The 26515-nt window shown below is 27.5% G+C and overlaps 1 protein-coding gene across 3 annotated transcripts in view; it reads left to right on the forward strand.

Annotated features, from left to right (window-relative positions):
• wdb (serine/threonine-protein phosphatase regulatory subunit widerborst) overlaps nt 1–26515 on the forward strand; it is an 81384-nt gene that overhangs the window by 40991 nt on the left and 13878 nt on the right. For all 3 annotated transcript variants that reach the window (XM_043046659.3, XM_016053997.4, XM_016054005.4), the window contains exons 2-9: nt 9842–10038; nt 12223–12324; nt 13795–13887; nt 15720–15850; nt 18089–18148; nt 21788–21896; nt 24131–24184; nt 25250–25300. In XM_043046659.3, the coding sequence (XP_042902593.1) occupies nt 9842–10038; nt 12223–12324; nt 13795–13887; nt 15720–15850; nt 18089–18148; nt 21788–21896; nt 24131–24184; nt 25250–25300 (797 nt within the window). The remainder of the gene's footprint in view (nt 1–9841; nt 10039–12222; nt 12325–13794; nt 13888–15719; nt 15851–18088; nt 18149–21787; nt 21897–24130; nt 24185–25249; nt 25301–26515) is intronic.

Below are 26515 nucleotides of genomic sequence, written 5' to 3' on the forward strand. Positions count from 1 at the left end.
TGTAAATTTCAGGAAGACAATCGGCTTTGCCATGCGTTTCAATAAACTAAAAATTGGTTTTAGAAAGAAAAAAATATCGAGGTCCTTAGCTGGTCAACCGAAGTACTGATCCTAATCCTACAAAAAACTTGTGGGGCTACTTAACTGGACATGGGTATGCAAATAATCGCCAATATAATTCAGTATACGACTTGGAAGAAGCTATCGTGGATGAATGGTAGAAAATTTCTACAACTTAGCTTGAAAATTTGATACGAGTCGATGAAAAATCGAGTATTTGAAGTTATCCAGAAAAATGCGTTATCAATTAACCTGTGATCTTATAATTTTGTATCAGATATTTTTGATGGAAAATTTTGATATTGTTTGACAGAAATTCATATTTAAATATATCTCTTAAAAACTAGGTGCATGTATTTTGTTTTTTTTATTCATTTTCATTAATTTAATTTAATTTTGAAAAAATTTTATTACTTATATTAAAAGTCACAAAAACCGCAGTAGTCTTATAATTTTGTTACACACTGTATACTTGAGCTCTAACCGAATTTTATTGGAGGATCAATTATTTCAGGGGACTGCTTACTCACTCCAATTTATAGTTTTTTCTATTTATTAATGGATTGTAGTGATGCATCTTCCCCATTTATATTGATTTATTATCTAAGATATAAAAGACGTTTTTGTACCTAATGGATTCAAAATGTATTGTCTTTTTCTCCGTGTAACGCAATCTTGATTTTTTTTTAAATAAATTAAATATGAAAGCATTTTAGTTTAAGAGGTGTACAAATTTTTTTAATTATTTAATTAATTAATTTTTTTATGAAATAAAGAATTTATTTCTACTGGGTTACTGCTCTCGTTTTATTATATTAATCATAGCTTTACTACCTTAAAAAGTTTCAGGCATCAAAGTTATGAGTTAAAAATAATAAATAATACACATCAGAAAATTTTGATGCTTAAAAAAAAAAAAAAAAAAAAGCATAAAAACAAGGAAAATAAGAAATCTGTTTTTATAAATGGTGTAATAAAATTAATTTTCAAATTTCTACAGTGTAAGGGTACATTTCATAAAAAGAAAATATTTCAAAATTATGGAATCAAAATGTTTCTGGAAAAGAAGAATTTGTAGTCATTGAACCCCGATTTTGAGGAATATTTGAATCTGAGAAATCTTAGAATTACGATGGAGTTCGATCATAATCTCCCCTCCTAATATGAAACATTCAAAAATACACGTTGCATGTATCGGGGTCCTTTTTTTTAATCACGTTCATTCACTTTGGGAGAATGGTTGGTCGCTTCTCTGTGACTTGAATTATTTTGTTACACTTGGATTCTCATCTCTGCAATTTGGAAACAGTGGCGTTGAATGTTGTTGCAATTCAGAGATGATTTACTTGGATAATTAACAAAAATCAATAAATATGCATGCCACCTTTTGTATTTTAGGCTAATTTCAGTGTTTTCTGTGTCTGAAGTGTTTGGAATAACCTCTTCGGTGGTCTATATTAACCTGTCAATGAATAGGTTCTTGTGAATTCGTGTAAAAATGTACTCATTTTAAATTAGCGTAGAAACTGGGGGGTTTTCTGACTGAATCCTGCTTTTGTTGGGGGATCAGTTTTTGTTTTCCGGGGTGATGGTTTTAAAATTTTGAGTAATGACAACGACTCCGTTTTTCAGAGAAAGAATTTTGTGAAAGGTTCACGTTTGCATGAACAACGTTATGCAGAACTCATTTTTTACGATAAAATAATTTATGAAGGATCAGTTTTACCGGTGAAAATGATTTGTGAAAGGTTCGCTTATACGGTAAACGTATTCTGGTTACCATAATCCTGTGACGCAGAATTTCCATTAAACTTATTTTTCATGCCTTTTTTTATTATTTTGTATTAATTTTGGTCAATATAAGTGCGAGATACTATATTTTTATTTTATTTTATAACCGTCGTTGAACAGCCGACCCAAATTTGGGTTTACGACTATTAGTGTTCAACACCTTAGCCTTGTAATTTTGAACCAATCCAGAAGACAAGGAAACTCCTGGATCAGTACCACCAGAGGCATGATTTGTTATGGGAACATGGAGGACTTTGTGACTCGACAGATTTAACGTGCGTCAGTTACCATTTACTACACGGGGAGTCTTAGGCCCACGGGGATCGAACCCACGACCTCTTGGACACGGGCCCAGTGAAATACTATATTTAGCATTTTAATAGTTTATGGTTATAAAAGACAGCATTAAACACCGGTGTCCTTTCTGCCGTAAAAATAAAATCTTAACAAACTTCAAAACAACATATATTTTTTTTTAATTGCGCTTATTTTCAGTTATTAAGATCTGAGAAAATAAGTAATTCATCACTGAAATTTCTTTAATTTACAAAATCAATTACTGATAAATTTTTGAGTATGAATAAAAAAAAGGGCTTTTTTTCTTTCAAGCCTATTATTTATTTAAATTTTTTTTTTTTTTTTGATATTATATATTTAATACAAATATAATTCCGATAATCTAACAATTTTTCGTTAGTGACTATTAGACTGTTTTTTATTACTAAAAAATACAAAAATATTATTTATTATTATTTATTTTGTTGTAATTGGAGCTCCAGAAAAAAAAAAGTATATTAAGGAGACACGGGTACCCTATATGCGTCAAAGGGATAAAAGGGCTCAAGTATTATTGTGTGCCATGCCACAGTGATATTTTTTTTTTCTTCATCACACTCATCATTAGTATTGTTTCCAGATAGATACTAAATTATTTTCCATGATTATTTCAATTTGATAGTTAGCATAATACTCAGAGCCTTATTGCCCTAGAAATAATCGTGTTTTTCCACACAAAAATGCTCTCAGGAACAGTTTTAAAATTTGACTTATTTTCTTGTAACAAGTCCTTCAATCAATGTTTTGGAGCACTTTAATTCAAATTTCCAAAAATTAAATTAGAAGTAACTTAATTAAAACTATTTTCCTCTTCAAAGCATCGCTTTTATTATTCTTACTTACTTGGATCAGATTTGCTTTTTTTCTCTCTTCGAACACTCTAGAATTCTCTTCATTTTTTATTCATTTTGCATGGTTTCTTTTTCCTTACTGTGACGGCCGTTTGTTTTACAATGAAAATTAAATAAAATGAAAAGATGATAAAAAAAACTGTAATCAGTGTTTTAACTGTTGGTTTTCTTTGTGACTTGTAAGAAAAAAAAATTTTTTAAACGAACTTTAAAAACTATCTTCAATATATTATGTGCATATCGTTAAGTATAACAATGTGAATTTATCTGTGAGGTGGTGTGAATTCAAATTTTTTCCTTTAGTTATTCTATAGCACAAGAACGTTGTGAATCTTTTTAGTTTTTCTTCGCTTCCTTTTTTCTGAATTTATATCACCTTTTCAAACATTATATAAATTTGCTTTATGATGTTTACTTGTTAAATATTTATAAGAGTGTTTTTTTCGTTATGTGTACGGAAAAAACTTGCATTTAAAGAATAGGTATCTTCTAAATTTATATACTTAATATTAGCATAATTTATTTACAATACCAGTGGGTGAAAAAAAAAAGACTCAAATTTTTTTCTGGTGAATATTTTAAGTACTCATGTGATCGTTATTTCTAGGAGGAGTTTGTGTGTATAGAGGGGAGGGATATTCTAAATCACAAAATAACTTCTTCAAAAGGGTTTCGATTTAAAGTGCTGCAATCGTAAAAAAGCGAGTTATTATTGTCACTTGTGGCATTCTAGAACAATGAATTTTATATGCTCGCGCTTTCTCACTTGTGTAAATGCGTGTCATTTTAGGCAATGCATTTGCTTGCCTGTTCTGACAAGCATAAATAATAAATACGTTTTCCACACTACTTAACTCCTTGCTTTTTTTTTTTTACGGGGGCTAAACAATGACACATCTGTTTTACGACTAGAAATCGGGTATTGTCGATGACGGAATTGGATTCAAAACATTTAAGTTGGTGATAGATGATCAAGGAAGGAAATGAATTATTGAAGTCTTGGAGCTTAAATTTAACAGCGTTTTTTTTTTCTTCGAATAAATAAGTCTCAGTTTTTTTTTAAGAAAGCCACACAGTTTAAATGCCTTACACTTAAAACAGAGGTATGATTTTAAACTATATATACCATTTTCCTTGTCTTGGCTTAAGAATGGACCAATAACATTATAGTTATCAATAAACTTTTTCAAAAATCGCCAATTTGGCGGGATTTTTTCTGCCGTGATGAAAATAATCAAAATCGTGCGAAAAATTTTTTTAATCCTAGGGTTATTCATCATTTTAGTATCTTTCTAAATAATAAACTATATCAAAATTCTTTAAATTTTCACAAAACTGTGACTTTTCTTCATATTGATCTTGTGTGACATTTTTAGCTTAGAAGACGCGGGCAATAGATAGCAGGGGTCTGTCCAGACATTTTGTGAAAGGTCCGTTTTTCGTGAAATTGTGAAAAAATTACTCACATTCCTTCAACCAGGGCCCACTTTTATGAATTTGTGCAAATAGGGTCCGTTATTGCAAAAAAAAAAAACTTTTTCAAGGAGTTTTTAAATTGTAAAGACATACAAAATTATGCTCAACACTGTAAAATTATAATTAAAAAAATAAAATTTTCAAAAATAAACAACAATTGCTGCTCCTAAATTAGAGATGCAACATACAAATATTTGGTATTTAGCCTATACTGCTGAACGCAGAATATTCATTTCGGACGAATAATGGAAGAATCGTCTGCCGAAGACAAAACTTAATTCGTTTACATCCATCTTTCTTGTTTTCTGCCCTGGAAAGGGTTTATTCGATTAACAAAATAATAATGAAGATAAACAAATTTGTGAAAGGTTCGATTAAAAGAAAAATCATTTTGTGAAGGGTCCGTTTTTAAGTTAAAATATTTTGTGAAGGGTCCGTTTTTAAGCTAAAATATTTTGTGAAGGGTCCGTTTTCATGAAAAGATATTTTGTGAAGGGTCCGTTAACGGACCCAAATTTCTTCTAAACAGACCCCTGGATAGGCTAAACTTAACCTAAAAGTCATGTGCCTACAGCGGATATAAAAAAAATAGCATATTATTCTCAAAAATCGCTTTTTCATATGGCTCCAGAGCCTTCGAGAAATAAATTGAATATGGTTTTTTTTAAAACTCCTTCGCCAAGGAAAATAAAAAAGCCACAGTTTAAGTGCCTTACATCTGAAGCGAAGCTATAATTCTAAAATATGTATACTATCTTGCACTAAAGAATTAATTGTCTTTGCTTTAGATCGCACAAATAACTTAAATGGCCGGGATAGCCTGGTTGGTAGGTCGCTGGGACCATGTCCAAGAGTTCGTGGGTTCGATTCCCGCCGGCCGAAGACTCACCGTGTAATAAATGGTGACTGATGCACGTTAAATCTGTCGAGTCGCGAAGTCCTTCATGTTCCCATAACAAATCAATACCTATGTTGGTACTGATCCAGGAGTTTCCTTGTCTTCTGAATTGGTTCAAAATTACAAGGCTACGGAGTTGTTGAACATTAGTAGTCGTAAACCCAAAAATTGGATCGGCTGTTCAACGACGGAAATAAAACAATAATAAAATAACTTAAATATTTTAAAAGTTATTAAGCTTTTTATAAAATCGCCAATTTGGCAACATTTTTCCATTTTGAAGAAAATTATCAAAATCAATGCCTCATTCTAATTTTTTACAGATTTTTATGGGCCCAGATAATGCAGCACTGGTAAAAAGTTTTTAAAAATTTAAATATTAGACCACAAACGCTTTTCATAAACTGTAGCTTTTCTCCATATTGACATTTAGCGCCATTTTGAGAATAAACATAGAGGACGCTGGCGGAAGATAGGTTGATCTTGACCTCTCAAACAGGAGTAACTGATTTCAAACTCACAGAAGAAGAATGTGAAAATAGCATATTCGCCACAAAGCATCATACCATGCGATGACAGATGCTTCGAAAAACAGCCTTAAAAGTCTCTGTAATAAGTACATTTCGAAACATTAGTAAAAAATTCGTAATGAGTTATGTAAAAGTAGTGTAATGTCATATACTTAAAATAAGCTTCTTTCTTTACTTAATTAAATATTGTATCAAACTTAGTTATGTCTTTCATAATAAATAATTAAGCTACTTCAGTACTTGCATTAAAATCTCATCAACGATAACAGTTTATGAACATTTGTATTTATTTTCCACATTTAATTTACCAAAAGTTCATTATTTCAAAATTCATTCATTCACAAGGAGATGCTTCTTGACTTTTACGATGAACGACCCATATGTCCCTTTATTGCTAATTAAGAGTTTCGAAGTGTTTCTATTATTCGAATAACCCTTTTGATTATTCTAGTCACCGAACAATCGTGTCGAAATTATTTCGTTGTTAAAAAAAAGGAATAACCACGCCAATTTCGATTGAATCGTAGCTTTCAAGTAGATTTTGTTTCAGAAAAAAAAAGGGATAGTAGTGATATTTTTATGGCAATAAGGGGGAAACAAATACACAGCACTGATTTAATTATTCTTTTGTTAAGAATTGGAATTTGTTACTCCTAGGTAACATGAAACTATCTTTCATATCAATAAAAAATTAACTTTATCTAGCCATATTTAATTAAAATATAATGACTAAAAGAGAGAAAAATTCGAACACTTTCAGAGCAAACGATTTTTCTAATTTGAATTCATTGCATTGCAAATCGATTTCAGAATTATTTGTATTAGTGGTTTTAAGCATTTTTTATCCCAGGGCGTTTGTGTAAATCTCTCCTGAAGGTTCGGAATTTTCCTTAGAAGTATTTCAATTCCTCGGGAACTCTTTGTGTTGCTGTTTTAATAACAGTTTAAATTCTAAACTGTTTACCCAAAAGGAAATATTAATGTTATTGAATCTCATCTGTCACATTCATTCATTATCTTTCTGTGTAAACTTATCTTGTTCAAAAGTCCATCCTCGTGCACGGTCTATTCAATTTACTGATAATGTGCTTATTATTACCTATCAATGATAAGTTATTGTAGTTAAGTTGCGTTCATTCTGGGCGTATCTAGATTACGCGATTGTTTATGTAACGCCAGTCATTTAAAGAAATTTGTGAGGAGAAAAAACTACAATGTTTGTTAAGTTTATGCTTAGCCTGAAACATTATATGAAACAATGATCTTTTGACAACCTTAGTCCTAGAAATTGACACTTAATATATTCAAGGGGGAATAATTTGTGTTATACAAATTAATTCTTTTGACCTGAAACCTTATTTCAGGCTAAATTTTTTAAAATTTTAAATTTGTTTTGTAATACTAATTTCAATTAATAATTTGCGTCAACCGTAAATGTGGCAGTCATTAGATTCTTAGCTTTATTTTTATTTAACTAATTAATTGATGTATATATTCTTGTAAGACGTTTATTTTCATCTCCCAAAATGTATTCCGAATTTTTTTTTTTTTTTTTTTTTTTTGTTTTTTTTTTTGATTTCTTGTGTTTTTAATATTTTTGCAGGAGATGGGAGAAAATTAAAGTACTTGTATATGTAAATTATTAAATTTTACTCATTTGAAGGGGGGGTGCTAATTTTTTTCTAAAATTACTGTCAAATTCCTTTTTTTCTCTCGTTTATTTCTTAACTTGCTTTTTGATGTTTTATATCGAATGTTTCATGAAAAAATTTATTTGCCTGAAGTAAATACCCACCCAATGAGACCACCTTTGAGCGACATTAATAATGATGCCGAATTTATATTAAACATATTTTTCATACTTTTTTTTTTCATTATTTTATATTGATTTAGGGTCAAAATAAGTTAAATATGTTATGTTTAGCATATTAATAATTAATGGTTATGAAATACAGCTTAAAACCACCAGTGTCTTTTTCTACATTGATCAAAACATGACTCGCTTCCAAACAATAATTTTTAAAATTTGCATTTATTTGCAGTTACTTAAACCCAAGAGAAACTGTTATTCTGCATTGAAATTTCAATACAATGTATGACTTTATGATAATTATGAATTATAAAATAAATCATACTTATAAATCGTAAAATAAATCTTATGAAATTTATAAAATATTCATATTGACAAAATCATTAATTGGTAATTTTTCGAAAGTGAATGGAGAAAAACTTTTGCTTGGAATTTTTATTTTAGTACAAATATGAATTCGATAGTCTAAAGGATTTTTTTAGTAAGTATTAGGCTTTTTTTTATAATTAAAAAATTACGAAAATATATTATTGCTTCTAAATAGAGAGTCTGAAAAAAAAAAGGATCAGAAGGCGTCAGATAAAAGGGACACCAGTTTCCCATCTGCGTCAAAGGGTTAAAGCTGTTTAGTTATTCCTTGCTGAAGTTTGAATATGAATATCCAAAATATGAATATCCAAATACACAAAATTAAATTTTTTTTCTTCTTTTTAATGAATTCTATTCATGTTTTTTTCTCCCCTGTTCATTTTCAAAAGGTACTTTTTGGTCTTGTCTAGATTTAATGTATCATTTATTTTGAATTAATAAAACTTTTAATTTGCTAACGATGCACTTTTCTTTCTGCAACATAATCGATTACAATAACTTAGGAATTGTTATTTCAATTGTTGTAAAATTAATAAAGAAACTATTGTTTAGCGTAACTAAAAACTTCGACATGCTCAGAATTCAGTATTGCATGAATGAGTTGGCTTTAGTTTTCCCATCGATAGATGAAAACGTGATGCTGACGTCATCTACCGTTATTGATTTGTATTCGTCAGTCTTAGAGTGAAACACAAGACATCTTTAGGGGTTTTTTTCTCCCTCCCTTTTTAATTTTTATTTTTTAATTTTTATATAATCCTAATATAATTTATTATTAATACGGAAAAATACTTTTAAAAGATTTACTGATATTATTAATGCTGAGGGATATCGTATTTTCAATATCGCGATATTTTTCTAATTTAACTCTTTTACTATATTTTTATATGCATCATTGTTACTTCAATGAATTTATCTAAACTCACTACAAAATCGTTAAATATCGGTTTTGATAATGCTCGCGATATTGTCGTTCACGATATTTATTGTTGTCGTTTATGAGCTCAATTATTATGAATGTTGCAATTGTTGTCTATAATTATCGTGAATGTTTTATATTTATTATAAGACGACATTCACGATATAGCGTGAGAAAGTGGTTTGAAATATCATTATCGTGTCGTGACATTTAAGAAATATCTATCTTTTACGATGTTGTCTTCCAATTATACTGTTTATGCTTTTCTTATGAAATATAAATACGTGTCATTGTGATAAAAACTTCTGAACATAGTAATTGTGCTTGTTTCCCCACATTATCAGCATAGAACAGACTTTTTGTGAAAAATCTTGCTTTGTTAAACTGATCTACAAGATTTTGTAAATTTATGATGATCGGGTCTTTTTTTTACGATCTACTTATTAAAAAAAAATGTAAGGGGTTTGCTTTTGTGATAAAATAATTTGTGAAGTTTCTGTTAACAGACCCAATTTTTTCCTATATTTGTGATCTATGAAAATAAGATCATGTTTGTGCAGGAAAAAAAACACAAAGTATGTCTTCCCAATTGTTATAATTTTAAAATTATTCGAAGAGCACCATTTTTGTTGAAATGGGAAATATTGTGGAGGGTCCATTAAATAGACTTGAAAAGTTTGATTCCTTTAAATTTTGCTTACTGAATGATAAAAAAAAAGTAAAACTATTTTTTGCAACTTTATTGTTCTGCAAACTCTAATCTTTAAAAAAATATATATAATATTGAATTTTTTTCTACAGATGTCCCTCCAACAGAACAAGAAGAATTGTTTATACGAAAATTATTACAGTGTGCTGTTGTGTTTGACTTTATGGATCCTGTGTCAGACTTAAAAGGCAAGGAAATAAAACGAGCCACACTAAATGAACTGGTAGATTTTATTACAGCAGGTAAAGGAGTCTTGACAGAACCAGTATATCCAGAAATCATTCGTATGGTAGGTTCTTTTCTGATTAATATGTGATGGTCACATAATATGTCTATTAAAGGTTACAGTGTAAATGAGAATTTTTTAAAAAACCCTTTTAAGTAAAGTTTTGATGGATACTCCTAAATTTCTTTTCTTTTTTGAAGGGAGAGTTTGTATAAATAACATAACCATCCCATTCTGTGGTACATAACTTTTCTAACATGGTCATTAAAAATTGTTAGAAAGGATAATTTTTTTAAAACCATATAGTAACTGGTATTATATAGTGAAACGCGTATAAGATCATCACTTTCAGTGTATTGCTTTAGAGTATATTTTGTATGATGCTTTTCATATATTTCTTTCATATTACCAATCAAAATAAATGTAATTAAATATTTTTAACATGATTTTGAAATTTTAATGAACGAAAACCTCATATCTTAAGAAGTGTTTGAAAACACTACATTAAACAGAAGAACTTTGACTTATTTTACACCCATGTTCAAAATGGATTTGAATAAGAAAAGTGGCTTTTTTAAACATGAGGAATATTTATTCATGAGCCAGTTTGTTAATCCTAAATTATTTTTTGCAAATTTGATTTATGAGTGTAATCTTTTTAATATTTGTGATTTTATTAAAGCTGTTTTTTTATTTTTTTTTATTTTCTCTAAGAAAAAAAGAACAGAGAAAATATGTTCCTTTCCATTGAGATAATATCAAGGATTCTTCTAGTGTTCTATGAATGTACATTCGAATTTGAGGATATGGCCAAAGTGATAAATTAATTATTAGTTTTAATGGTTAATTTGAATATTAGTCACTATTTAAATGGTTAGATTAAGGAAAAACACTTGCTGCTGTAGAACATCAGACCAATTTTTGTTAACACTCAGCCACAGGGGCATTTTCGTTGTGTCCTTTGACAGACCTGCAGATATTTTTGCCATTTTGATTTGAAAAATTAGTTGCTTTTGAAGTAGTTGACAAGAATTGCTGGAAACTCTTTTTTTTTTTATCTTACTTTTTTTTTAAAAGTAACATACTACAAAAAAGAAGTATTGTCTACTGTAGTTTCGCTATTTGTATTATGCTATGTACTTCTTACCACTGATCTTGAGAAATAATATTAATTACAAAAGGAATTAAAATTTGTTTCATACACCGGTATCACAATAGTGGCATGATGATGATATTTTGTGAACCGCTGAACCATAATTAGTAGTGCAAAATTTCTGGCTGATACTTGTTAAAAAAAGAGTGACCAATCAGTCTGTTTGCTGATTTATTAAATCCGTAATAATAAAACATTGTTCTAAGAGCACAAAATAGAGAACATGTTTGATGACTCAGCATTTGGATGGAGGATATTTTGTAAAATGCAGTTCCAAATATTTCAACTTACGTAGATGCTAAGAAAAATTTTATCAATGAAGCAAAAATAGTATTAAACTGCACATTAAAATTGATATTGAATTTCTACCGCTTGTAATGTACTGCAGTTAGTTTATCAGTATAATCTTATTTTGTTTGTTTTTTACAGTATTAAAAAATGCGTTATTTGAATTTATTCTGGTCTAATTTTATTAAAAATTTTGCGAAATGCCTCCATGTAAAAATTCATTATGTGCTAGGTAATCTATGCTTGTATTTGTAGAAGACAATGCTCATTTTTATAATTTTTTTTATTATGTTGTCTAACAGCGTGTGGCCTGTAGGACAACACAAATTCACTGATGTAGCCTTTGCTGCAAGAGGGGAGGGGGTAAAAACTCCTTACCTAAAAGTTTATTTTTTATTTTATTTTTTTTCAAAGAAACTCACAGTATTGTTTCACTTAGTTCAGTATTATATATAGCATGTATTAAAAGTAAATTTATTATATTGTTTAAATATTATATTAGAGTATGCATTAAAAGTGAGATTAGTCCAATAAAAGCATTCATATCCCCTCTTCTTGTAGTAATACTATACTTGATTTACTATTCTCAAAAATAATATAATTCTCTTTTATTTACGTAACTAATTGCAGTGTGGTGATTGCTGATATTGTTTTTCTGTAATTAATTCATAACAGTCGGGAATTTGGATTAATCTGATCAAAAGAAATTTTATTAACACATTATTTTTTGAAAATGTAAATTCAAACATAGTTCTTAAGTTGTTGTTCTTTAATGTATTTTTCAAATGACTCTATTTCCTTCTTAGATTGCTTGTAATTTATTTCGTACATTGCCACCCAGTGAAAATCCAGATTTTGATCCTGAAGAGGATGATCCAACTCTTGAAGCTTCTTGGCCACATTTACAGGTGACATTTAAATTTATTTCCAAAATTTGTTTTATTTCTGTATACAGGTAATTATGAAAATTTAGTCACTGCTTCAAAAGTATTTAAAGGGCTGAGATAACCTGGTTGGTAGGCAATGGGCCCATGTCCAAGAGGTCGTGGGTTCAATCCCCTCTGGCCAAAGACGCCCTGTGTAGTAAATGGTGACCGATGCACGTTAAATCTGTTTGGTCACAAAGTCCACCAAGTTCCCGTAATAAATCAATACCTCTGGGTGTACAGATCTAGGAGCTCCCTTGTCTTCTGGATTAGCGTCAAAATTAGAAGGATACAGAGTTGAACATTGGTAGTCGTAAACCCAGAATTGGGTCGGCTGTTCAACGACGGTTATAATATTTAAAATATATATATATATATTAAATGTCTCACTAGTTTGTTCACATTTACTACAGGAAAATATTTTAAAATTTAGGAAACGAAATAATACAATAGTAAAAAGTTAACTAAAAATGCAAGTTTAGCTTTATTATATAAATCTAACTTTTTTCATGCTTTGATTTTTAAAAAAAGTGTTTAATGTTCCATATTTACCATAAGTAAAGCATTTCATTTTATATTAAAAGTTAAAAAATAATAATTTAAAAAAAAATTAAACCATTTATATTTTTTAGGTAATTTTTCAAAAATGCGTTTTTAGATTTTTTAGATATTTTTGTGAAAAAATCTATAATGAAAATTATAGTCTTCCAATTAACTAAATTTGAATGCAAGTTTTTTTAAATATTTTATAAATAGTGTATTAATCAAGAAGTTTTAAATTAGATGTAAGTCTTGTTACTATATTATCAACTATATGTAAGGTAGAAATGTAAATAATTTATACACTGGTCTAGATGACGAGTAACTAAGAGATTTCACTAATCTACACATATTTATTGGTACATTCACAAGTCTTTTTTATATTGAAAAATAATATTAAAATAAAGCTTTCTTGACATAAATCAAAATGTATCATTATTATTCAATAATTAGGTATCACTTTAACAGCTTTAGAAAATGCAGAAAATGAAGCATTTAATTTCTGAAAAGCTTTAAGACTTAAATTAATTGATACCAAATTTTGAAAACCGTTGCATCAATATGTTTTTCACTAATCAATAAAGATTATCTTTTTCTTATTCACATAATTTTTTTATATGAGCAATTTTCTGTTTCCCAAGCTCTGCTAAATTCATTGAGCTCTATCATATAGCATTTTAATATCTCAATGAAAAATACTTATTTATTTTAAAATAATTAATAATTTTTTAAATCATCTCTCTTGGTTGGTATCTCTATCTGAAAAAAAAACTACCCTTTGTTTCAAGCATGTTCATTGTTTTTAAAATTTTTAGTTCAGTTTTTGCTCTTGAGTCTTATGCCAAATGTTTTTTTTTAATGTAAATGTCAGTAATATATTATATTAACGATATGTGTTTTGCTCATTTAAAGTTGGTCTACGAATTTTTCCTGAGGTTTTTGGAGAGTCCAGACTTCCAGCCTGTGATTGGTAAAAAAGTCATTGACCAGAAATTTGTCCTTCAGGTATAGGTTTTTTTTTTTTTTTTGAAAATCAAATCCTTAAATTAATATACTTGTCTATAATATTTTGTCTTTTTTTTATTATTGTACTGTGCAGTTGTATTTTCTTTATATTCTTATACTTTAATTTAGTTTCTCTAGTATTATTTGTGTTGTGTATAATCTGTGTACATTACTTTTATAATTAATCTTATTTGAAGCATACTGTTTTTTGAAAAAAGCAGAAAATAAGATCTGTCAATTTTTATTATTCGTTTGTTATAATGCTTGTTTCTAATATTTTAACTGTAGAGCTACTGTCTAACTAGATCAATAATTATTGTACATTGTGTTTTTAGACTCATTGTTTAGTTTATAAATTTGTGAATAAGTCATGGGTCATTCGAAATCGAAGCATAATTTGATTAATTATTTAAACTTTTGTAAGTGTGGTTAGTATGTTCCCCTCAACATTAGGAGTCTGGATTTTCTTGCTTTTTCAATACTTTATCATTTTTTTTTCACGCATTAAGAATTTCTTAAATATTTGCTAACCATCTTTTTGTTTTTCACTTATCTTTGTTTTCTATAACCCAATGTCAACATATATCTTTCTGTTGGGAACAAAATGTATTTCCGTCTCTATTAAATTTTTGTTCACTATCTATTAAATAATTATACAAAATGCTTTCTAAGTTCAAATCAAATTTTAAATTTAAAGATCAGTTTAGTTAAAAATTTTAACTTGTAAGTTATATTGTAGTTTTAATTTAATAAATTATTTAACTCTGTGATAAAATAGAAGTATATAAAAAAATGCAGGAAAATAAATATTATTAATGTATTGAAAATTACTTTCCTAAATAAAATCTTAGACACTAATTGTCTCCCAATTGCCAGTAATTGTTCAATCCTATAAAAAGAAACTTTTTTTAATATTTTTGTGTATCTGTTAAATTAATTTACCATTCAAAATTTAATAAAAATATCAAACTTTTATTAATTTTTTAATTAAGTATATATATATATATATCATTTTAACAAAGAAATACAAAATTTATGGCTTTTTAGTATTGCTGCTCCCATAAGATTGGCTCTCTAATTCTTTTTATGAATTGAATCATGCATCTATGTAAATTGTGCAAATACTATTTTTGTTATACAATAAACATCATTTTTGTAAAATTATGATGTGGTATGTGAACTTTATTTATTTAATAGCTTGGGATATATATTTTATTTCTTTCTAATAATAAAATATTAACTAATCTAAATAAATTTTTTGCTGATTTAGAACAGGATTTTGAACTATCATTTAATAGAGACAAATAATTTGTGTTTGAATAAAAAGATTTCATGAATAACTTTTTAAAAAAATTTAAGTCTAATGTTTAAATGTAGAAAGTAAAACTGATAAACCCTTTAAGCATTGAACAAAGGATTGGGTATACTTTGCTATGTAGACTAAAGCAAAAAACTACTTGAATAAAGCACAATGTCTGTTTTTTCATTTTTGCTTTATTTATGTCTTTTTTTTCTTTTCTTTTTTCTTTTTTTTTTTTTAAGTGTACATTTGATTATATAAGAATCTGTTTTAAAGCTTAATCGAGCAAATTTCATTAAATTTTAAATAGTTTCTCCACCAAAATGCTTTAAAGTAAAACATATTTTTTCATTTTTAAAAAAATTATTATTATTTATTATGTTTTAAAAGAATTTTTAGTCTGATCTTAGATTAATTATTATGAACGAGGTTCATAAGTATGAGGTCTAGAATTATTATTCAACATCTTATTCTGTGATTTTATGTTTTTCTTAAATTGGTATAGAAATTGATTTGAATTTTTATATTTTAGCTTTTGGAATTGTTCGATAGTGAAGATCCAAGAGAAAGAGAATTTTTAAAAACTGTACTACACAGGATATATGGAAAATTCTTGGGTTTGAGGGCTTTCATTAGGAAACAGATAAATAATATATTTCTTAGGTAAATAATTTTATGGTATTACTACTTGAGCAAGTCAATTAACATTAGTAGTTTAAAAATTCTAAGAATGTGTATTTAAAACTTATAAAAACATTTATTGTATACGACTACTCGTCATTCTAATAGAATTTACTTTTTTTGTCTCATTCTTGATTTTAAGTAAATGTTGATCAATTAAAAATACTTGTACTATATCATATTATGGATTGGTCAGGGATCTCATGAGTCTAAAAGAGAAAGAAAATAATAAAAGTGCCAAATCTTTAGTCTTGCTCATAATGCTCATGTCCCTCCTAAGCTCGAAAAAATGGCCTGATCTCTTAACTAGATGTTAGTTGGTGGTTTATTAATTATAAGATTAAGCTGCCAAAACATATTTATTTTTAAAAGCAATTATTTTTCCTTTGGTACGTGTCCCTGGTGCATTTTCCTGACCCTCGGTTGCTTAATTATCAGACTCCATTTGCAACACGTACATTTTCCCGACTGGTACGTTTGCTGACAGGTTTGTTTCCCTGACAACTCATTTGTTGAACAGTGCGTTTGGCTACAAAAATATTACAAAAATCCTAACTGATTGCTTATATTTGATCAGAATAATCTGCAATTTTTAAAAAATACTAATTATGCAGTCTACTCTCCTTAGTTCAACCCTCCATTATAGCCACCTTCCTATTGCATTGACCGATATATTAAGCATCGTTGCAATGGGCATGCTGCTTGGTATCGTTGGGATACGCATTCCACAGACGCAATGCTATTTTAACTCTTATTAAAGCATTCTCACCGAACCATTCATTTTTATATAGCAGTGTTTCCCAAAGTGTGGTACACATACCCCCAGGGGTACGGGAACAGTTTAGAGGGGGTACGCGTTCTTATGCTAAATATCTTGCAACAAACGAAAATGTCAAAATTTTTTATTTAAAAGCATGAAAATTTATGATTACGTATTTTTCTATTAGCTATTTTTTGCAGACTTAACAGTTAAAATTAGTGGTGTCAACAGCCAGTTGTGATTTTTAACTTTTGTACAATTTATTTATAGTAAAAAATACGTTCATTTCTTTATCAGGGGGTACACAGCGTTAAGAAAAATTTAGAAAGGGTACGGAAAAGTCGTAAGTTTGGGAAACACTGTTATAGAGCAATCAACATTTTGCGATTCGATTCAGCTAATCTTTTCCTCTTACCGCTCATTAAATGGTGAATCATCTTAAAATCCTGTTGAATGAAGCGGAAATTATGCGGCCCTTAGATTTTTATTTTAATGGAAGATCCCATTTCTCTTATGTTTTGCAATTTATCAAGTATAATTGTTATTAAATTTTAAAAAATATATATGTAGTAATAAGATAGTAGTAAAACTATTGTTGTTTTGTAATTAATATTATATTTAATATTACTTAATGCACACGTTATATTAATTACCTAGTTAATATTCGTGAGTTCCCATATCAAGATGTGTGGCATTTTCACATTTGGGTATCCCCTATGTATGATAGTGTTATCGAGGAAAAAGCAATTTCATTGATTGCCACTGATTTTTTTGGTTTTCATTTGTATCCTCACATTATCCCTTGGTAAAGGAAAAAAAAGTCTCCTAAAATGTAAAAAACATGTAAAGTGTAAAAGTTTCATTGATTGCCACTGATTTTTTTTGGTTTTCATTTTTATCCTCATATTATCCCTTGGTAAATGAAAAAAAGTCTCCTAAAATGTAAAAAGCGTGTAAAATGTAAAAGTTTCATTGATTGCCACTGATTTTTTTTGGTTTTCATTTGTATCCTCACATTATCCCCTGGTAAAGGAAAAAAAGTCTCCTAAAATGTAAAGAGTGTCCCTACGACCATAACATCCTGCCACTTGACTTTGACTATGTTTTGCTTAGTATTTCTGTTAAGTTTTTGCTGTCTTATTTTATGGCTCCTTTGATTCTGTTACATTATATTGAATATACAATAATGTTCATGTCTAGCACAATATAACCGTAGGATGTATAACCCGATAGTGCTACTTTTAAAATGTCTTTTAATGTAAAATTCATCCTTTGCTGTTCCCTGAAGGATGAAATTCCCATTTTCTTATAATCATTTCTTGGTGAACAATTTATGAACAATTGAACTTGGTGAACAATTTACCAGTTATGATCACTACTTCGAAACTTATGTATATTAATTTTTGCTTAAGTAATAAATTTTATAATGTTATGCATATATATTTTATTTTTACTTAAAGGTTCATTTATGAAACGGAACATTTCAATGGTATTGGTGAACTGTTAGAAATATTGGGCAGGTTTGTATACTTTCTTCTTATGATCTTTAGTAACTCAATTTGGTGACATTTTCTTTAAAAATAGGATTAAAAACTTGATTTTCTTTAATTTATTTTTCTTTAGTTTTAATATGTACATACATCTAACGGTCTACGAAATTTCTAAAGAAGAATGGCTCATGGCAAAAATAATAGCTTATCTTTTCGCCCAATATTTGAAAAACTTTTAGGCGCCAATCTATTATAGGCATACACACATTTATTTACTATCAAAAAATCTTATTTCTGTCTTTTAAAAAAAAATTTTTTTTTTTTTGCACGTTATAAATTACACCTATACATAAGATACTTTTTTACATCCTTTAATATGTTATATCCATTGCAGGGCTTCTAGCTAGTCCTCCTTTTCATTCAAAGTCCATATTTTAGTCCTTTTTTAATGTTTTGTTCTTTTACATGATTTGAAAGTGTTTCAAATACATTAAAGTTGCGATGCATGCCGACTTTGTGCATCAATCTTTCCTCATCATTCAGTTCATTTGAAATCCAATGATGTCAATATTAGCAGCTGTTGTATTTATTGATTAGTACCACAATCGTTGAATCAGTGGGTCATTCCTTAAGTAAGATTTTTAATGTGAGTTTAGTAAAGTCAGTGAGGGCAAAGCTTCATCTTTTAACAAGTTGCAGATATTTTATTGGTTGAACTTGGCAGACCGTCTATTAAATGTACATGAGTGATTGATGTATCGTATATATTTAACCCTATTTGTTGTTTCTATAATTCCCTACTAAAACATTTACGTGGACGAATTTGTGTAATATACTAAGAGACTACAACTACTATTCTCCTTAGTTTTCGAAAAAAAAATTCCTCTTAGCTGCAAGGGTATTATATTTATTAATAAATTAGAATTAAGAGAATTATGCCCATCACTAAACACAAGTAATTTAAACAGATTAAAGTCATATGAACAAATAGTTAAGTTCTAATGAATCTTTTAAAAAATTTTTGTTTTTGCTTAGAACAGAAAAAAATAGTTTGCAGTAGCTTCAAAGCGTTAAAAGTCTCTGTATATATTTTACTTTTTTTTTAGAGGAAGTTACTTATCTTGTTTGATTATTAGTTGTTTCAAAAATTTGAATTGGTATTTTCGTACTGTTCATTTAAAATGATTTTAATCGTGTTGTCAACTCGTTAAATACAAAAATTTAAAGTATGGGGGTTATTAACAAATTGATCTGTTAACTTCAGTTGAAATTTTAAGTTACAGATTAAATTCGAAATACTCCTTCAGTTGAAATTAAAATTATTAGGCTCCAATTGAAAAATATTAAACAAATTAAAAGTATAAAAAATATTCATTTATATTTTATTTCCAATAATATTAAATTCTTTTCAATAATAATTTTTATTATCGTTAGATCTCTAATTTGAAAAATATATTTATGTACATCTTAGTGGATGTGTGGTTTTAAGAATTTTCAGTGCTCTTGAATTATCTAATGAGAAAAAAAAAACACAATATCTTCCTAATCATGAGATTAAAAAAGAGAAGTATAATTATGATCTATTTGCTACAATCAATAATATTACTGTAAGGAAAAGAGATCTTAATAATGAGTATTATGAAAAGACAAAAGTTGTACAGATTTGACTTAGTAAAAAAAAAAAAAATAAGAAGAATTGTAAACATAAAACTGTGGATACTCTTTAAAAGGAATTTTGAAACAAAATGTTTTTTTAATGTCTACTTCTCCCTCTCTCTCTCTCTCAATCTCTCTCGTTTTTTGTTTATATAATAATTAATTTACAATTTCTGTTGCAAGTCTTGAATCTGTGCAATATTAACTAAGTTTTAGGAACTTAAGCAAGGACATCATTAAGCAGGAACTTCATTTAATTTTTATTCAATAAATCTATTTTGAAAATTTCTAACTTGTTTTGGTAAAACACCAGCAGTTTTAACTATTAGTGTTCTTTGAAAAGGAATTACTAAGTAAAGAAGCTTATTATTAAATTTCTAGGATTGTGTATCTAAAGAAATTCTGTTTGATTGACTTTTAATGTTTTTGTAAAGAAAACTATGAGTGGTTCTCTGAAGGTCTCTTTTAAATTTTAAATAGTCCTCATTAGTCCTCTATTCAACTACAAATGGTACTCATTAATCCCCTTTTCAACTACAGATGGTCCTTTTCAATGTTTGAAAGAAAGCGGCCGGTCATTTTTTCAAAAGTTTTGATTGTAAAATTATTCATTTAATGTTACTCAGTTAGCCCTTTAAACTTTAAACATCTTTGCAAGCTTCTGTTGAATTTTTACCTTTTACATACTGTGGGCTGAAACCAATGTATTCTGTAGCAGTTGTGTGTATCAGTTGTTGCCAACTCTACAACTGAATAAAATAACCAGAAATTCTTAATTAAATATTTATTGAGTAAGAGAAAAATAAAAGGGTTTATAATTAAGTGAATATTTTAAGATGTGTAGAAAAATATTTTACATGTCCAAAATTAATTTATTTTAACTCTTTTTTTTTTATTAATCAATATGAAGAACAAGACCTATTTTTATCAACTTTTGCTGAAAAAATTGCATTACAGAATGATCTTACACAGAAATTAGCATTTTAGCTATGAATTTGAATTATTAAGGGAAAAAATTCTTCACTAAATATAGTGTGTGTGTGTTTTTTTTTTTAATAATTTAAATTTGAAAAAAGGATAATCTTTTTATCTCTTTCAATTTATTAAATAATATACTGTGTGTAGTGTAAATTATTTAAATTGTTCAAAAATTGCTTTTTAAAATATCTATCGGTTGTGATATTGTTCTTACATAGTTGCCAACTCTACTGGACTTAACAGTAAACTGCTAGTTTTTGTAAATTTTAGAAAATCACCTAAAATTGAGTAACTTTAAAAATAAAAAAAAACGAAAAAAGTCCTATTGAAATAGAATTTATTGCTTGCTTAAATATTTAATTAAATATTGTTAATACATAATGAACCGAGCCTCATTTTTAATAATCAAGCTCTAAACTTTTTTTTGTTCTAAAATGTTCAGTTTAATTTTATTCAGAACTCTTTTTTTTTTTTAAATTTAACTATTAATAATAACTTGTTTATTACTATTTAAAATTATGAGTTAACATAATAAAAAAACCTTTCAAATTTAGTTAATGTCAATCAAAAACGGAAAATATTGCAGACCATTTATTGTTATTAGAGTGATAAGGTTTTTGTATTTTGATGACATGTAAAAAAAATCCTTTTAAATTCCCTATTTGTAAAATATACAGTTATAAAATTTATATTTCATAAAATCTACTGAATTTTTTCCTAACAATGTTTGCAGCTATGTACTTATTATGGTAGAAGGGAAAACATATTAGAAAGAATTGTTGCAGGCAACATTTTCTATTACTAATGTTTTAAGATTCTGCCTTGCATGTACGGTGGAATAATCATAGAGGGAATTATCCTTCCTTACTTCTCATTTTTAATTAATTTTTCTATGATAATTAATAAACTTTATTTACTTCCCTACTCATATATATAAATAAAATGAAAGTGCACATTATACTTTTTTATTTCCAAGTGCTTGATCCTTACTTTCGTTGGATATCAATTTATGTTTCTCATTCATTGTATTTGCAGCATAATCAATGGTTTTGCTTTGCCTTTAAAGGCTGAACATAAACAATTTCTGGTCAAAGTCCTCATTCCACTTCATACTCCAAAATCTTTAGGGCTTTACCATGCACAGGTAATGTATTTTTTTTTTTTTTTTTTTTGCCTTTTTTTTTACTGTTTTCAGATTATGTTATATACAGTGTTCTCCCTAAATGTTTTTTTAAGGGCAACCTGTCCTGACTGCCTTTTGAATCCAATAAATGCACCCTCTTAGCCCTTTTTGTAAAAATAAGCCGCCATCCCTTAAAAACACTCCTTTTTTTTTAACTCATATTCCATTTTGAAAAACATTAATTCACTGTTTAAATGATAATTACACTCTGGTAAAATTATCAGCATTTATAGTTTTAATTCTGATTACTATTACAAATATTTCTTTCGTTATGATTGTTCTCAACTGGTTAAATTTTTTAGCATATCTTTTTTCAGGGAAATAGTAATAATTTTTTTAAGTGATTTTAAAACTATTTTTTAAACAAACACCTTTTTTTAAAAAAAAAAATAATGCACCTTTGAATGTTCATTTTCTCTAACTTCCAGTTATCAGTTAATAATTTTTTGTTAGTTTACTTTTTTTGAAGGAAAAAAAAATATGCAGAGGGATTGTATTTTAGCGTGCCTTTAATTTTTTTTATTAACTACAAATTTTTGTCATATTTTAATAATGAGAGCGAATTACTTTTTGAAATATAAGAAGGTAATTTAAAAATTGTTGAGGATAAAATTCAGTTATTACATACATTTGTACAGTGTTGAGTGAGTGCCCTTTTCAGAGCGGAAGCACCGTGCCCTTTTTTTATTCTAATGAGAACTCTGGTTATATAACGAAAACCTATTGTTTGTTATGAATTTCTCTTATGCACTTCTTTTAGTTTTTATTGTCAGGGCTCCTCCTCACAGGTCAAGGAAAACCTAGAATCCTCAGAAAATTTTATTTTAACTCTTAAAACTCAGGGAAAGTTGCAATTTTCTACAAAAAAACTGGGAAATTCCTAGATTATACCTGGAAAATAACCAGTCTAAGAATTGTAACTAACAGTAATCAGTTATTGAGATTATAACATCTATAACAATTCCACTTTTTAGTGAGACTTTTCCATTCTCATTCTAATATATGTTTTTGATCACAAAATCTAATATTTGACATTACAAATTTTAAAAAAATCAAAGTTTTTTGATGAAAAATTACATGGTAAAGCTAAAATTTAGTATGGATTTTCATTGAAATTTACCTGATATGCCTGGAAAAGTCAGAGAATTTTTTTTCTTAAATGGATCAGTTGGGGATTGGCTGATTGCCTTTACTTTTAAGGTTTTTGCTGACACATAACTTGTCAACTTTATGCATACACAAATTTGAAAGCCACCTCCAATAAATTCACTGTACAAAGGCAGCATCCAGTACTCCAAGCCAGATATTTCTTTTAAAAAAACATTTATAAGATTGTACATCAAAACGTGCATTCTTCACAAACTGGCTTGAAACTTTCTCCCAACTAGATTTTTTGTTGCAAAATGTTTAATTTGCATCATTGCTACCTTAATTTGAAAGAGAAAATTTCCTTAAAAAATTATACAACAGTTGCTTACACTTAACAAAATGTTGCTTCAAAAGTGTAAAACTGCTGCTCTGAAAATATATAAATTTGCAATTTAATTACTAGAATGAAAAGATTTATGTAATAATATTTTAGCAAATAAGGATGTCTTTTCTTAAAAAAAGTAATATTGTATACTTAATTTTATTAATTTACAAATTTTGTTGAATACATTACAATTGCCGAATAATTATTACTTAACTTATTCTATTATTAACAAACTTTCGATTCAAACTTTTAGAAATTGTAAAAAAAAAGGGGGGAAACTGTTATTATATTTTCAAGATTAAGAATTTTTTTTCTCACTTAAGTAAAATAAAATAATCTTTGAACTAATTCTAACTTTACATATCTATAACTTGAATTAAACGCTACATTAAAAATTTACAAATAAGGAAAAAAATCTCCCTTCCTATTGAATGGGAAATACAAGGTTTAGTTAAAGTGATCCAAAAGCAAATTCAATTTCTTCGGGGATGAAGATCTTTAAGGTTTTATCTCTCACCAAAAGTTTGTTTTATTATGTAGCAATCCTATAAAGGTTTCTAGAATGTTAAAAAGTAATTTAAGATCTTTTTTTTCTATTCAACGTAATGTGTTTATTTAAGAATAAACATTGCATCAGTGTTATAACATGTTAAAGAATACAATCAATTAAATATGGATTTGAAATACAATTATTAATTGTTTTGTTTTTGCACTTTATTAGCTGGCTTATTGCGTGGTACAGTTCCTTGAAAAAGATGCTACGCTTACGGAGCAAGTAAGTTAGATATTAATTCATTATAAAAGTTTATATTTATTACTCATTTTAATGCTCAATTAATTAAGTTGGAATTTTTAGTCTGAATGTCGTCTATTCCTTATAATATTAATGATTTTTCTAAGAGTCTTATGATCATGAATGTCCATACCTTTCTATTTTATTGTGTTTATTAGCAATTTATTGTGTTTTCAAGCAAGATGTAAAAATAACACCAAGTTTTCTTAATTTTCAAATGTCTTTAGTTCTATTTTTACCTCTCATGCATCTTGTTTCACCCATCAGTGTTCACTATCCTTTGTTAGTGACAGATTTATAAATTCACTTGAATTTTTTGAGATATAAATTTTATATCAACTAATTCTTGTGATCAGGAAAATATTGGTTCTGGTTGGCTATTTCTATACACTTCTGCGTCAAAGATTTCTATTGATTGGTAGTGTAATAACAAATAAATTCTTTACAAAATTCATCACATTAGAGAGAACATTTTTTATACAAATGCATTTCATATTACAATATAAATACATTATAAATACATTTCATTTTTTAGCCGTTATTTTGTCTTACATTAGTTTATATGAAAGAGTTCTTAATTATTTTCTTTTACTTAAAGAAAAGTCTATTTTTGTTTTTATGTGTGTAATATGGTTTTTTAAAGCATGTCAAAATGTCTTAATCAGTGTTCTTTATCTTGCTTTCTTTTTTCACTTTAATAATTTACCTTCATCCATTATTTTATTTTTTTAAATTGTTGGGTTTTAATTGATTTAAAAGAGAGACACTGATTAACAGAGCTTGAAATTTTCAAAAAGAATGTTGCCTTTTAGTCTTAAAAATCAAGATTATTCACCAAAGTATCAAATTACAAACAATTAGTTATCAAACAAGTTGTTGTAATGAAATAAATTTTGCCCACACTCATATAATTGATAAATAATTTGTTTAAACAAATCAAATAATTACTTTTTCAAAGAAAAAAAAACTTTTTTTTTGTTTAATTGTTTTATGTTTTTTTTCTTCTCTCTAGTATATATTTTAATCTATCATCTTTTTATTCTATAGGTTATACGAGGCTTGCTGAAAATATGGCCTAAAACTTGTAGTCAAAAAGAAGTAGGTTCCTAAATTTCAGATTTTTCTTTATTTCTTCCCTATTACAATTTTATGTGTATTTAGAGATGTGTCACTTATTATATAATGAATTGTACTTGTTAAGTATTTACATAATGATATTTTATTTTAGTGATTTCGATCAGAGTGTTATTTCATGGGAACTTTACCTAGAGAATATATCTAATTATCTATAAAATTTTTAATTTTAATATTTAAAAAAAATTGAAACAGGCTGTCACAAAATTTTAAGTTTTTCTTTTTTAAACTGCTACAGATACTGTTTAAAGATGTATTTTTTTTTACGAATGCTGTGGATTTTAAAGGGAAGTGGAATAATATTTTTCAAAAATTATTTATGATCAAATTGAGTGTTCTTGCAACACGTATCATTATTTGAGAGGTACAAATATTAAATAATCTTAGAGCAATAATTATTATTTCATAAATTCTGAATACCCTTTTTTACCGGAAAGCCCCTGAAGTTACAAAATTGAAGTATTAAAAGTGGCTAAAATATGTATCTAAAATAAAATATGGTTAAGTAAAAGAAGTAGTTAGCCCTCTTTATATTGCCTTTGCCAGGGAAAAGGAAGGAAATAATATGTAACATATATTATTATATCTATTAAAATCAAATGCGGGTGTCTGTTTTACATTATTACATGTATATTTTTATTGGCCGAAAAATCATATAATAAACTCAAATTAAGGAAATTTTTTATATGATTTAAATCTTAACAGTACACTGTGATGCTTGCACAAGTTATATTTAATATATCAGCCTGTTTAGTAAGCAAAAATATTAAATTATCATTATGAACTCATAAAATTTTTTATAACAATGTACCTTTAATTTCAAAATGTCTACTAAATAGATCCAATGAAATTTGACTTGAAAGTAAACATTTAGTTTTAAAGAAGTGTTTGACCTGGTCAGTGGGGATACAACAAATAGAATTCTTAATAGTACATATATTTTATATAAAAAAAAAACTTTTGTGCTAAGAAAAAACAATTATTGTAAAGCAATCATCGAGGTTGATGAGCTGTAGCAATCAGGGGACTTAGCCTCCTAGTATTGTAAAAAAAAAAAAAAAAAAATTTAAGTACGCGAATTAAAATAAGAGAATTGCTTAATAAGTTTTGATTTATTAATCTAAATATCACATACTAACCTGCATTATTTATAACTTTTAAATATGCTGATTAATTACA

The sequence above is a fragment of the Parasteatoda tepidariorum genome, chromosome 6, assembly GCF_982258835.1.
Source record: "Parasteatoda tepidariorum strain Cologne lab strain chromosome 6, Ptep-v5.0, whole genome shotgun sequence".
Classification (NCBI taxonomy): Eukaryota; Metazoa; Arthropoda; class Arachnida; order Araneae; family Theridiidae; genus Parasteatoda; species Parasteatoda tepidariorum.